Genomic DNA, 13,517 nt, shown 5'->3' on the forward strand with positions numbered 1-13,517 from the left:
CCACAAAATTGTTAAATTAGAATTCAATATAGAAACATCTCTGGAAAATCCCAAAATGCTTGGAAACCAAATAACACTTCTCAAGTAAATTACCTCAGATTCAACCTAAGAAAACAAAGAGGGAAGAGCAAGTTAAATTTAAAGTAAGCAGAACAAAGGAAATAATAAAGATCCAAGCAGAAATCAATTATATATAAAGAAGGAAAATAAGCCATAGAGACATCAGTATAACAGAGAGTCCAAAGATAGACCCATACATATGTGGACAAACTGATTTTCTACAAATGTGTAAAGGCAGTTCCGTGCAGAAAAACAGTCCTTTCAACAAATATTGCTGGAACAACTGCAATGTGCAAACAAAATAAAACAAAACAACAACAAAACAAACTTCTCACCATACAAAACACCATGAACAGAAATTAACACAAAATTTATCATAAACCTAAATGTAAAACTAAAACTATAATACTGCTAGAAGAAAACATAGGGGAAAATATTTGTGATTTTGGATTTGGCAAAGATTTCTCAAGCAGAACACTAAAAGCTTGATTTACAAAAGAAAAAAATGATAAATTGAACTTCTTCAAAATCAAAGTCTTCTGTTCTTTGGAAGATCCTTGTAAGAGGATGGAAAGACAAGTCCCAGATGAGAAGAAATATTTTCCAATCAGTTATCTGATAAAATCCTTATATCCAGAATGTAAAGAATATATAAAGAACTCTCAAAACTCAAAGACAAGAAGACAAAAGACCACTCAAAAAATGGTATGAGGATAACATGTGAACAGACACTTTAACAAAGAAGAGATATGGATGGTCAATAAGCACATAAAAATGCTCAACATCATTAGTCATCGGGATAACTCAGATTAAAAGAAAAATAAGACACCACTACATATTTCTAAAATCAAAATTTCCGGATATATCAAGTATTGACAAGTATGTGGAGTAGCTGGAATTCTTATATATTATAGGAACGTAAAAGGAAAATAGTTTTGCACTTAATTAAAAAGTTAAACATACTCCTATCATAAGATTCACCCATTCAAATCCTAGGTATTTACCCAAGAGAAATAAAAGCTCATGTCCACAGAAAGACTTACACGTGAATGTTCAGAGCAGCCTTACCTATAATATTTAAAACCTGCAAACAAACCAAATAACTCAAGTGGGCATCAATACCAATAGCTCAAACTGTGGTATATCCATATAATGGAATACCATTCATCTACAAAAAAGGAAGGAACTACTAATACATTCCACAACATGCACGAGTCTCAAAACAATTATGCTTAGTGAAAGGAGCCAGACAGAACAGGATACATACTGTCCGATTTCATTTACATAAAGCTCTAGAAAATACACACTAGTCTATAGTGGCAGTAAACAAATCAGTGGCTGTTAAGAGTCAGGGAAGAAGCATTGGGAAGGTTGGGATGCAGTGATTACAAAAAGCATGTAAAAATTTTTGGGAGTGATTGGTTGACAAGCTTGACTGTGGTGATGGCTTCACAGGTATACATATATGCCCAAACTTTTCCAATTGTATACTTTAGTATGTGCAGTTTATTGTAAGTCAATTAAACCTCAAAAAAGCTGTTAAGAAAAAGAAAGTCAAACAAAAGAAACATCAGTACACAGCAACCCAGCTGGCCATGCTTGAAGTTCTGCAAGAATCCCCAATGAGACTGAGACATTTTAATGAATGTTATGTAAATATAATGAAAAAGCGGATTGAGGAGCAATTAACTGCATTGTAGGTAGGAAGATTTCTTTTTCTTAACTTCAGCAAGGTCTGATAATGGACATATGTGAGTTTCTATAGATGATATTTATGTGTAACATACTCTGCGGTAGAAGAGAGGTCTAAGTACTGCAATGCTTAGTGCTTCCTTTATTTTTCATATTGCCAAACACAGACATTTTATTAAACTGATGAGTGGATAATACTTGGGGAATGATTTTTTATTTGCTTTTTGTTTTCCTCAGTCTCTTATTTACTTTTATGTGGTAATTCTAAGCCTTGCTTATATAAAAACATTCTTATGAATGGTATGAAAAATTAGTAAAAAATGTAGTTAGCTTTTTCGTTTTAGTTTTTTTAAATAAAATTTTTATTTTAGAATAATTTTAGACTTATAAAAAATTTGCAAAGGTAGTACAATATCCATGTACCCTGCACATAGTATACTCCAGGGTCAACATCTGAGATTTCTATAGTGCTTTTGTCACAACTAACAAAATAATATAAAACTAATTATTAACTAGACTCCAAACTTTATTCAGGTATCCTTAATTTTTATCTATTATCCTTTTTCTGTTCCAGAATCCTCTCCAGAATACCACATTACATTTAGTCATTATGTCTCCTTAGGCTCCTCTTGGCTGGGACAATTTTTCAGATAGCTCTTATTTTTGAGGTACTAGACAGTTTTGAGGAATACCTGTCACATACCTGATAGAAGGTCCCTCAGTTTGGGTTTGTCTGATGTGCCTAGTTTTTAGGGGTAAGACATTCAGCCTATACTGATTCCCTTTCTCTCATTCAAACTTGAAGTTTGAATTCTATTTTGGGTCTTGGAGACCCTAGGACTTAATTACAGTGCCTTAAAAGATAATGTTAAGAACACTGTTGTTGAGTGTGAATGCATTAGAAGAACTATCACTGCAAAAGTGAAAACACCCAGATACCCAGGCTCCCGGCCCATATCTCTCCCATTGATTCAATTACATTTCCTTGAGGTTACAAATATTATTTCCTAAAAGCAAACAGAGCTCAAACCTTACTGATGAAACTATGTTACCAATTAGCTCAATGGTTTTCACAGTACTAGCAAACATTTCTTAAAACAAATTAATGCATATGAAGTTTAATTTAAAACTATAAAAGGGCACATATAACACATCATACTCAAAGGAGAATGTGGGGAGAGAGAATGCTGTAAAATGAAACAATTAGGAGATTGCAACTAGAAAAGGTCAAGAATGGTGTGCAGCCTCTTGTGACAGAATCAGAATCACAAGGTTTCCTGGTGCAGGTTTGTACTATTCCAGCCCTTCTCGTCTTCAAAGAGGGGCTCACAGGCATTTTTATACACATATATTCTCATATTTCTTCACTTATTAGGCATTACACATGGTGCAGGTTTACTTATTTTGCGAAAGTTCATACTGTTGTCTGACACCTGAAAACAGACAATAAGTGATGACCATTTCTACATTTGTGCCTTAGTGTGCATTGATGTTCCCCAGATGGGAACGGCCTGAGCTTACCCATTTGTATCATCTTTATGCTGCCAGGCTCCTGGCCTAAACTACAAACATTTGAATAAAGTCTATGTTATGTTACAAGTTAATTTGTTATATCATGAATTAGTGTCTGAGTATATGAAATAAATTACAGAAATACCTAATACTTTAAAAGGGAAAAACTGCTCCAAAGGCCTATCAAATGAGCCTACAAGTACCATACACACTTAAGGTACTATAAAGTATACTACAAGAATACAACTTCACTACATCATATGTGTGACCTAAAACTTGATATAATAGCCATAGGGGAGAAAACAATTTCCAAACTAATCATTTCAGACTTAAAACAGAGAAGAGATTTTGGAAGCCAAGGCCTCTTAGAAAACTGATCAAAGAAATTAGAGCATATGCTTTGTCTTTTAGCAAGAATTACTGTAAAGATAAGGAAGGTAGTGCAATCCATTCCACTGTTTTCCTCAGATGCCTAGGTGTGATAGATTTTCAATATGTCTTTGTTGCTATTATTTCTTCTAGAAAGTACCAATTTGAAAGGATTTCCTAGCATCTCCTCTCCTCCTTCACAGTTTATACAAAGCTAAAAGCCACACAATTAGTTATATGACCAAAGAAAGGTCAACAGGAAGATCTGTACTTGACACTGCTGGCATTTTCAGATTACTTCACAATTCCATGCACAACCATAAATCATCAGGTAATTAGCTTGGATTTTGAAATAGAGGGTGCTTTAAAACATTCCTCCCAGAATTGCTAGGGCAGAGATAAGGGCCTGAGGAGACCAGCTAGCTTCTCACCATTGGTGGCCATGGGCCTTGAATAAGTGTGGGCAACAGGAAAAGAAAGGAGAACAATGCAAAGCTGTGAGCATTTGAGAGGGCCTGCATTTGACTGCTGGGTCAGTTAACAGGAGTAATATACTCTCTGGAGAAGCCTGGAAACACAGAGTTCTAGTGTCTCACAGAAAGCATAAGGTGGGAAACCTATGGGACCACAAGTTCCCACTGACTGCCTCCTAGAAAATTGCCTCAGGTGGACTTGGGGCCCACTGATAACATTTGCTCCATGATGCAGTCCTATGGTCTTCAAACTCTTTTTTTTTAAGATGAAAAATCCTTTCATCAAATGAAAGCACATGTGGAAACTTGATATATGTAAATAAACCATACAGGTTAATGAGTAACTCCTCTATATGAATTGTTGATGGCGGGGGTGGCGGGAGGTGCAGCCCTACCTGCTCATCTACCTCACCTCCACACCTTCTTTCATACCTCAAGAGGCTCCTGGAAAACCCTAGTACTCAATACTTCAAAAATACAGTCTGACAAATCTCTCACTACTCTTTAACAAATTTCCACATCTTTTAGCTACCAAATTTTAACTGATCATCTACTACAAGAAAGTCTCTATGGTAGTTATATGGGGAATACAGGGTTTTTGGTGTCTTAACTACATCATTATGATGTTGAAAGCCAATTGGCCTGGCATTCTTCTGGGTCAATATTGGTACCGTAGCTGAACAATATGGAATTACTGTCACATCACTATGCCTGTCTGAGAATGCTTTCTCTTTTGTAAAACATGGTGACAAAAAGAAAAATTTCAGGCACTTAGAAGCTATATTTAATAAGGGACTCACTTCCTCACCAATCTCTTCCTTTCAACTTGCATGTGAATATGTATGCATGCTTAGGTTAAGACCCTTTAGAAAAGAAAACACATTCAAAATCTAAACTCTTTGCTGAGTTGAAGCCATGTGTACTACCTAATTAGGAACTTGGAATAGTACACTATAGTACAATGTTTTCTTTTTATAGCCTGGAATCTCTTCATTCTCACTTCTAAAAAACTTAACAAACAACTGAAGATAATAAAATTATTTATAGTCACTTAATACCATTTTCCTTCTCTTAAATTTATTAAAAAGCTACTATTTGTGAAGAAGTTTACAACAAAAAGCAAATGATGAAGTAAACAGTGAATAAAAAAACACTACAATAATTAGCTCATCTTTCTTCTAGGAGGCAATACTGTCTTACCTAGCTCAGAGTGCTGACCAATAAACAATACATTAAAGATGTCTTATTTGGTAAGAGTTAGGATAATCAATATTTTATATAGGAGTTTTCCTTATTTGTGGGGGAGGACAAAGCTTAGGAATAATTTAAATTCACAGAAATCACTAAGATAAGTATCCGTATCATGGGAAAATACCTTGCTGTATATTTTTAAGTTTTTTTCCTATGTTTTTTAACGACTTTGAAATGTCCTGCTAAGTAATAATGATTTAAATTCATTTGTGGAAGAAAAATTTACTAGCTATATATACAATAGGGTCAAAATAAGCAGCTTAAGGGGACAAAAATAAGTCTATTACAGTCCTACATAGCAGCTTCAATTTGGGGTACAGTTTGAGTTTCTTTTCTAAGAAGGCAGTGTGGTTTTGTATAGAAAATAGTTGTTCTTTTTTTAATGCTGGTAAAGTACAGATAACATGAAATTTACCATTCTAACCATTAAAACTATTTTTTATTGACATATACCTGACTTACAATATTATATTAGTTTCAGTTGTACAACATAGTGATTCAATATTTTTATAGATTATACTCCATATAAAGCTATTATAAAATATTGGCTATATTTGCTGTGCTGTCATTCTAACCATTTTTAAGGGTAGGGTCCTCCTGGATCTGAGAGGTCAATTCCTTCTATGTCACTATCCTTTTGTGCTCAGGCTTAGATCATTCTTTTTTTTGTGTGGTAAAATAACATAACAGAAAATTTTAAAGTAATTTTAACATTTTTAAGTGTACTTTAGTGGTTTCATGTATATTCACATTGTTGTGTAACCATCACCACTCTCAATCTCCAGAACTTTTTCTTCATCCTATACTGAAACTCTGTACCCTTTAAACCATAACTGCTGATTCTCCCTTCCCTTAGCCCCTGGTAACCTCTATTCTACTTTCTGTGTATGAATTTTACTATTCTAGGTATCTCATATAAGTGTAAGCATACAATATTTGTCTTTTTGTGTCTGTCTTATTTCAGTTAGCATATGTCTTCTAGGGTCATCCATGTTGTAGCATGCGTCAGAACTTCCTTCTGTTTTAAGACTGAGTACTATTCCATTGTATGTACATACCACATTTTGTTCATCCGTTCATCTGTCAATGGACATTTGCGTTGTTTCTACCTTTCAGCTATTGTGAATGATGCTACTGTGAACCTTGGTATACACACGTATCTGTTTGAGTCTGTCCTTCCAGTTTTTTTGATTACATGTCCAGAAGTGGAGTTGCTGGATCATATAAGTAAGTCTATAAGAGGCTAGTTTAAGAGCGATCTGGTTTCAAATTTAGCTTCAAACCCTAGCAGGTGTATAATCTTGAGGCAATATACCATGGTGGTTATATGAATGAGCTAGAGGGCTGACTGTCTGGGTCTAGGTTCTGACTTCATTGCTTCCTATCTACTACTCAATCTCCGTGCTTCAGTTTGCACATCTGTAAAATAGGAGAATACATGTACGAATCGCATTGGGTTCTTGTAAGGATTAGTTATTATTGTTCATTTGTTCCTTTATTACACCTAAAATAACGACTTATGAATGGCTTCAGGGGGTCTGTGAACCCCTCAATATTATATATAAATCTTTCTGTACAAGTGCACTTTTAGATTTTTCGGAAGAGTTACAGTGGTTTATTTTTCCCTTTCTTAGTCAGATTCTCAATGGGACCCTGATCTATCAAAGGGGGAGAAGTGCTATCCTAAAAGAAGTTAGTGGCCTATAATTTAACACCAAGCCTTATAAATGTGAGCTTGATTAAGCAAGCTTGTAAAATGTCCCATGATGCTTTGGGATGAGGTATTCTCTGTGTTGCCTTTGTTCTCCTGGCTAAATTCCAGCCAAGGAAATCCCCTTGCAGCAATCCCTTGTCTGTTCCCAACTATTATAGTATTGCTACAAATGGTAAAAAAGAAAAAATCTAAAAAATTCCCAATTCCATATATAAAGAGAAAGTAAGATATCTGACAGACACACCAAAACATGTGTGAGTGTGTGTGTGTGTATGTATAATAATTAACCTAACTTCAGCTTTGGAAAACCACTTCTTGGGCTTAATATAATAAGGTAACCCACAGCCTAATGTAATATACCAATTTACTTATTAATTCTCCAAGTAGTATAAACATAATGTAAGGCACCTCAGAGGAAGACAAACAATGCACCACATGAGAAAGAGAAGTGATGATAAAGAAAAGCCTATGAGGGCTGCAAAAAAGCAGCTCAGTCTCTTCAAAGCATAAAGCTGTGATGGAAACCCATCTTTCATAATTAGCAAAGGGTCTTTTTAAAGGTACTCCATTAATGTGGTGTAGCTGAATCTCCCTTAATAATAATTATTCCTTAGATTTGCATACTACTTTTAACATTTCAAAGAGATTTTACAGGCTTTATCCTAAAATCAGTGTGGGCTTCCTCTGCTTCCCCAGGGGCCTGCAGGTGTTCACTGCCACGACTCCTCATGGTAGGGTAACCTGGAAGCCTGCTGCATTGGCATGCTGGGTCTAAACAAGTAGCAGAGTGGAACTCCATAGCTTGCAGTATAGATCTTTATCCACTAATCCTAAGTCCTCCTCTTGAACAAGATTAGTGAATCAAAACTAGATTGCAGCAAGCCTAAACTAAGAAGTCCAGAAAAGAGCACTTCAGGCCTTGGAACTATTCTGTATCACACTCATCCAGATACTATTCAACAAATATTTGTTGGCTGTCTAATAGTGGCCAGGCATTGTTCTAACGCTGGGTATGCTGCAGTTAACCAATTAATGCCTTTGACAACAAAGAGTAGATATTCCAGTGGAGGAAGGGAGATAACAAAATAAACAAATACATATATAGTATGTTAGCTGATGAAAAGTGTTAAGGTATGTTTAAGGGGCAGCCAATGTGGGGTAGAGTGGTAGGGTGTCAGGTTCCAGGAGGAGCTTGGTACCCAACTCCATAGAACCTTGTAGCTACTGTAAGGAATTTGGTTTTTACTTAGAGTAAGAAGTGAGATAAGGAGGCATTGAAGGATTTGAAGCAGAAGCACGACATGATCAAATTTACATTTTAATAACATCGTCTGGCTGCGGTGTTGAGAACAGATTGAAGTGGGCATGAGAGACAGCTATTGCAATAATCCAAGTGAGAACAAGAGTGATATTTCCCTCATGCCCCTTTTCAATCAAAACCCACCCCCTGCCCCAGTAAACTATTGATCTGATTTTTTTTATCACTATAGATTAGTTCTACTGGTTTTGGAGTTTCATATAAAAGGAAGACAATGAGGTAATGGAGAGGAGGGGCTGGGAGGATATCTGAAGGCTGGCTCTGGAGGGAGGTGGATGCAGCATTCACCAGTAAGAAATAATACATTTTATTGTTCCCTCTTTGTTGGTTAGTGGTTTACATGGTATTTTGAGCTATAAAACAATCTGTCAACTGCTGTGGGTTAGGCCATGTCATGCCACAGCGTCTGAAAGTTTTTAGACAGATGAGCAGAAACAAGACATGTTGAATGCCCTACCCTTCTTAGGTGGGGACCTCTTTAAAGACTCAGTTCTGCAACCACCATCTGTGTAGTGGGTGTACGGGACTGTCATGGCACTAGAGTGTTCATTTCCTTGCCTGTATTTTAACTCTCCTCTTCACCACAAGTCAATTATATACTGAAGCATATGTATTTCATGAGTTTACTGCACTACTTGTCACCTCATTTGCTACCATTTACCCTCACTCCATAAAAGATCAGCAAAGTCTATTTAAAGCAGTTTCACACCCATACAGCTCTACAATGTTAATTTAATTACACCCTTTAAAAACTGGAAAACAATAACATAATTGAATTTTAAAAATATATACTTGGAATAATAGCTTACAAACATTTTGTATTCTTTTCTTTTCACTTATGATATAGATTTCATTTCTACCAGTAGGAAAAAAATATTTATTAGTTTATCATGTCACTAAGCAACTGTTTATTTTAAAAGTCTGAACAAGTTTTGATTGCCTGAAGTGATTAACATATTGGATGAAAAGACAATGGGTACAACATTTAACCTCTAAACAACTTCACAGCCTATTACAGTATTTTTAAAAAATTTTATATATGTATATCAATTATATCTCAATAAAACTAGAAAAACAGTAATTTGAGATGGTTAAGTGTAATCATTTTTCAGTACGTTCAAGCCCTAAGTAACTAAACATCACCGTTAATAAACACAATTTGAGTGTATTCTATAAATAGAGCCCTGTCCTAGTTACTAAGTATAAAAAAATGAATAAAGTATGAGACATGCTTTTGAGGGAATCATCGTTTCTTCTCCACCAAAATGAACCAAATTGGCAAAGTGTCCACGATGAAAATGGATTTTCATATCACTTGCTTATTTTATGAAAATAAGAAATATCATGAGCAACATGTGATACTCTCATCATTTGAGATGGAAACAACGGTAAAAACTTATAAAATCTGATCTGTAAGTTGATAATAGTAACTAATAGATTTTTCAATAAGCAGTGGGCAGTCTGGCTGCCAGTATCCATTTCTGGTCACACAAAATCAGTGTTTAAAAAGAAGAGCCTGTAATTTTCTTACAGAGAAAAACACAACCCATTTTCAGACAAGCACAAAGTAAAAAGTTCCATTAAGCCTTCTGAAGAGTTTGAAGGTTATGATTTAAAAGAGTGTTCGGCCACTGAAAAAACTATTCTGTGGCTTTTCATATCACCAAAGGGCCAAAGAATTGGCCCTTTACCATATTGCACTGCATCAGGGAGGGCAGTATCACCAGGGAGGGTGATACTGCCCTCCCTGATGCAGTGCAATATGGTAAAGGGCCAATTCTGCATTGTGGCCATGAAGCATGTGTAATAGCTTGCAATGAGCAGGAAGTCAGTGCGAGGGCCCCAGGGCTGTTGAAGGAGGATGGTTCAAGGTCAAGGCAAACCACACTGTATGCTTCTCCACTTGAAGTGAAATTAAGTTAAAATGAGTACTCTAGGGTTGCCCAAAGAGGAAAAAATGGCCAGAGAAGAAAATCCCACGGGTGTATATGGAAGAGACAAAGGGTGGATGCGATTATAATTCTGATAGTGGTAGAGGTGTGGAATTACTCTGGGGAGGTGGGAAGTGCAGACCTGTTGGAATGGAGGTATATATGGGATGTTTGCTTGGATATGAGCCTCATATATATTTTTAACACTAAGTATAGCATCTTGTTCTTTCTTCCAAATCACTGCATCCATACCTTAAGGAGGGCTCTGAAATTAATAAATAATCCGCTATGGAGCCATACTTTCTTGTATTTAAAAATAATGCTGAAAGAAGAATATGAAAATAATAAATGAATCTTCTCATTTACCTTCTCCAGTGTGGCTTGAACCATTGATTCGCTTTCTGTATCTAGGGCAGAAGTAGCCTCATCTAAGATCAGAATCTTCGGGTTTCGAACTAAAGCTCGAGCAATCGCGATTCTCTGTTTCTGTCCTCCACTCATTTGAGTTCCTTTTTCCCCTACCAAGGTATTAAATTTCTAATGAAAAATAGGAAAGAAAACAGAAACAGAAGGCAGCATGGTTAGATGATTAGAATAGGAAATGGCAATCACAGTTGTGTTTTAATGCCAGCTTAATCTCTACTTCAGCCTGGCTGGTATTGACTTATGATTTGTTCTTTGTAAAAACAAACAACTATTTTAAAAGAGTGTAGTGAAGAGAAGCCCTAAGAAAAATTTGGCTAGGACTAAAAGACATGAGAACATAGGATAATCAAGGATTTTAAGGAAGATTAATAATAATCTGAACCGATTTTCAAAGTTTTAAAGACATTTTTTGAATGCACTGGTATCTTTAAAAGAAACACTATCTGGACTCTGTTGAATTGATCTATTTGTTTTTCTTTCACCAATACTGTACTGCCTTGATTACTGTAGCTTTATAATAAGTCTTGGAAAGTTGGATAGTGTAGTCTTTTAACTTTGTTCTTCTTCAACATCGTGTTGGCTATTCTTGGTCTTTTGCCTTTCCACATAAACTTGAGAATCAGTTTGTTGATATTCACAAAATAACTTGCTGGGATTTCGATTCAGATTGCGTAGACTCTATAGATCAAGTTGGAAGAACTGACGTTTTGACAATATTGAGTCTTCCTTTCCATGAATATGGACTATCTCTCCATTTATTTAATTCTTTGATTTTATTTGTCAGAGTTTTGTAGTTTTCTTTATATAAATCTTGTATGTATCTTGTTCGATTTATACCTAAGTATTTCATTTCTTAGAATCCTAATATAAACGGTATTGTGTTTTTAATGTCCAATTCTACTTGTTCATTGTTGGTATATAGAAAAGTGACTTTTGTATATTAATCTTGTATACTGCAGCCTTGATATAATTGCATTCTGTACTTTTTGGTCTGTTTTCTTTTATCTAGCATAATATTTTTGAGATTCATCCATGTTGTGTGTATGAGTAATTCACTCCTATTTATTCACAATGTGCATCTATCTTGGGTTGCCAGATTTAGCAAAAACAAAAACACACCAAGAACCATCGAGCTCATTTAATTTTGATTTTCAGGTAAATAATGGAATACTTTTTTACTATATTTCATACAATACTTGGGATATACTCATACTAAAAATTATTATTTATCTGAGATTCAAATTTTACTGAAAATTCTGTATTTCATCTGGCAACCCTATATAAATCACAATTTGTTTATACGTTCAGCTGCTGATGAACATTTGGGTTATTTCCACTTTTTGAATATTATGAACAAAGCTGTTATGAACATTCATGTACATGATATTCTTGTAGTCATATTTTCATTTCTTTTGGAAAAATATGTAGGAATAGAATGCTGAGTCATAAGTGTTATGTTTAACATTATAGTAAACTGTCAAATTTCTTTCTAAAATGATTGTACCAATTTCACTTTATTCAGAATGAAAGAGAGATCCAACTGCTTTATATCCTAACCAGAAGTTACCATTGTTATTCCTTTTAATTCTGGCCATTCTATTGAATGTGAAATGGTATCTCATTGTGGTTTTACTTAGGATTTCCCTGATGACTAATAATGTTGAATATTTTTCATGTATATTTTCTCATTTGATTATTTTTTGGTGAAATGTCTGTTCAAGTTTTTGTCCAGTTTTTATTTTATTTTATTTTTTGGTCTAATTACCATTTTGCAAAGTTCTTTATATATTCTGGGTGCACATCCTTTGTCAGGTCTGTGTATTGAATATTATCTTTCACTCTGTGTCTTGCCTTTTTATTTTCTAAATGGTATCTTTTAAAAGGTTTTAATTTCAATAAAGCCCAGTTTATCATTTTTTTAACTAGTAAGTGCTTTTCCCAGAACTTTTTGCCTACCTTAAGGTCACAAAGATTTTCTCCTAAGTTTTTATTTCTGAAGTTTTATGGCTTAAGTTTTTACAATTGGCCTAAGATTCATGGCAAATTATACGTGTATATAGTATGAGGTAAGGGCCACATTTCTTTTTTTTTTTTTTCCCATATGGATATCCAATTTTTCCAACACCATTTGTTGAAAAGACTTTCCTTTCTCCCATTGAATTACATTGACCTTGTCAAAAATCAATTGACTAGGTATGTGTGGGTCTATTTCTAGACTCTCTATTGTGTTCCACTGACCTAAAAGTCCATTGTTATGTCATTACCATTGTCTTAATTGCTGTCTTAAAATTAGCTATTGTAGGTCTTCCAGCTTTGTTGTTCTTTTATCAAAATTGTTTTGTCTATTTTTGGTCCTTTAAATTTCCAAATAAATTTTGTAATCAGCATGTTGATTTCTGCACACGCAAAAAGACTGCTGGGATTTTGATTGAAATAGCATTAAACTTATAGATCAATTTGGGGAGACTCCATGCCTTTAAAAATATTCAATCTCTAAATCAACGAATAAGGTACATCCTATTTATTTAGGTATTCTTTATTTTTTATTTTTTTAAACATCTTTATTGGAGTATAACTGCTTTACAATGGTGTGTTAGTTTCTGCTTTATAACAAAGTGAATCAGTTATACATATACATATGCTCCCATATCTCTGCCCTCTTGCATCTCCCTCCCTCCCAATCCCACCCCTCTAGGTGGTCACAAAGCACCCAGCTGATCTCCCTGTGCTACGCAGCTGCTTCCCACTAGCTATGTATTTTACGTTTGGTA

The 13,517-nt window shown here is 34.9% G+C and overlaps 1 protein-coding gene across 1 annotated transcript in view; it reads right to left on the bottom strand.

The window, feature by feature from the left end:
- The window catches only part of ABCB5 (ATP binding cassette subfamily B member 5), a 113,677-nt gene that overhangs the window by 68,520 nt on the left and 31,640 nt on the right, over positions 1-13,517 (bottom strand). The window contains 1 exon segment of the mRNA XM_060019869.1: positions 10,687-10,857. Coding sequence (XP_059875852.1) covers positions 10,687-10,857 — 171 coding nt within the window.

Source organism: Delphinus delphis, chromosome 9 (genome assembly GCF_949987515.2).
Source record: "Delphinus delphis chromosome 9, mDelDel1.2, whole genome shotgun sequence".
NCBI classification, from domain to species: domain Eukaryota; kingdom Metazoa; phylum Chordata; class Mammalia; order Artiodactyla; family Delphinidae; genus Delphinus; species Delphinus delphis.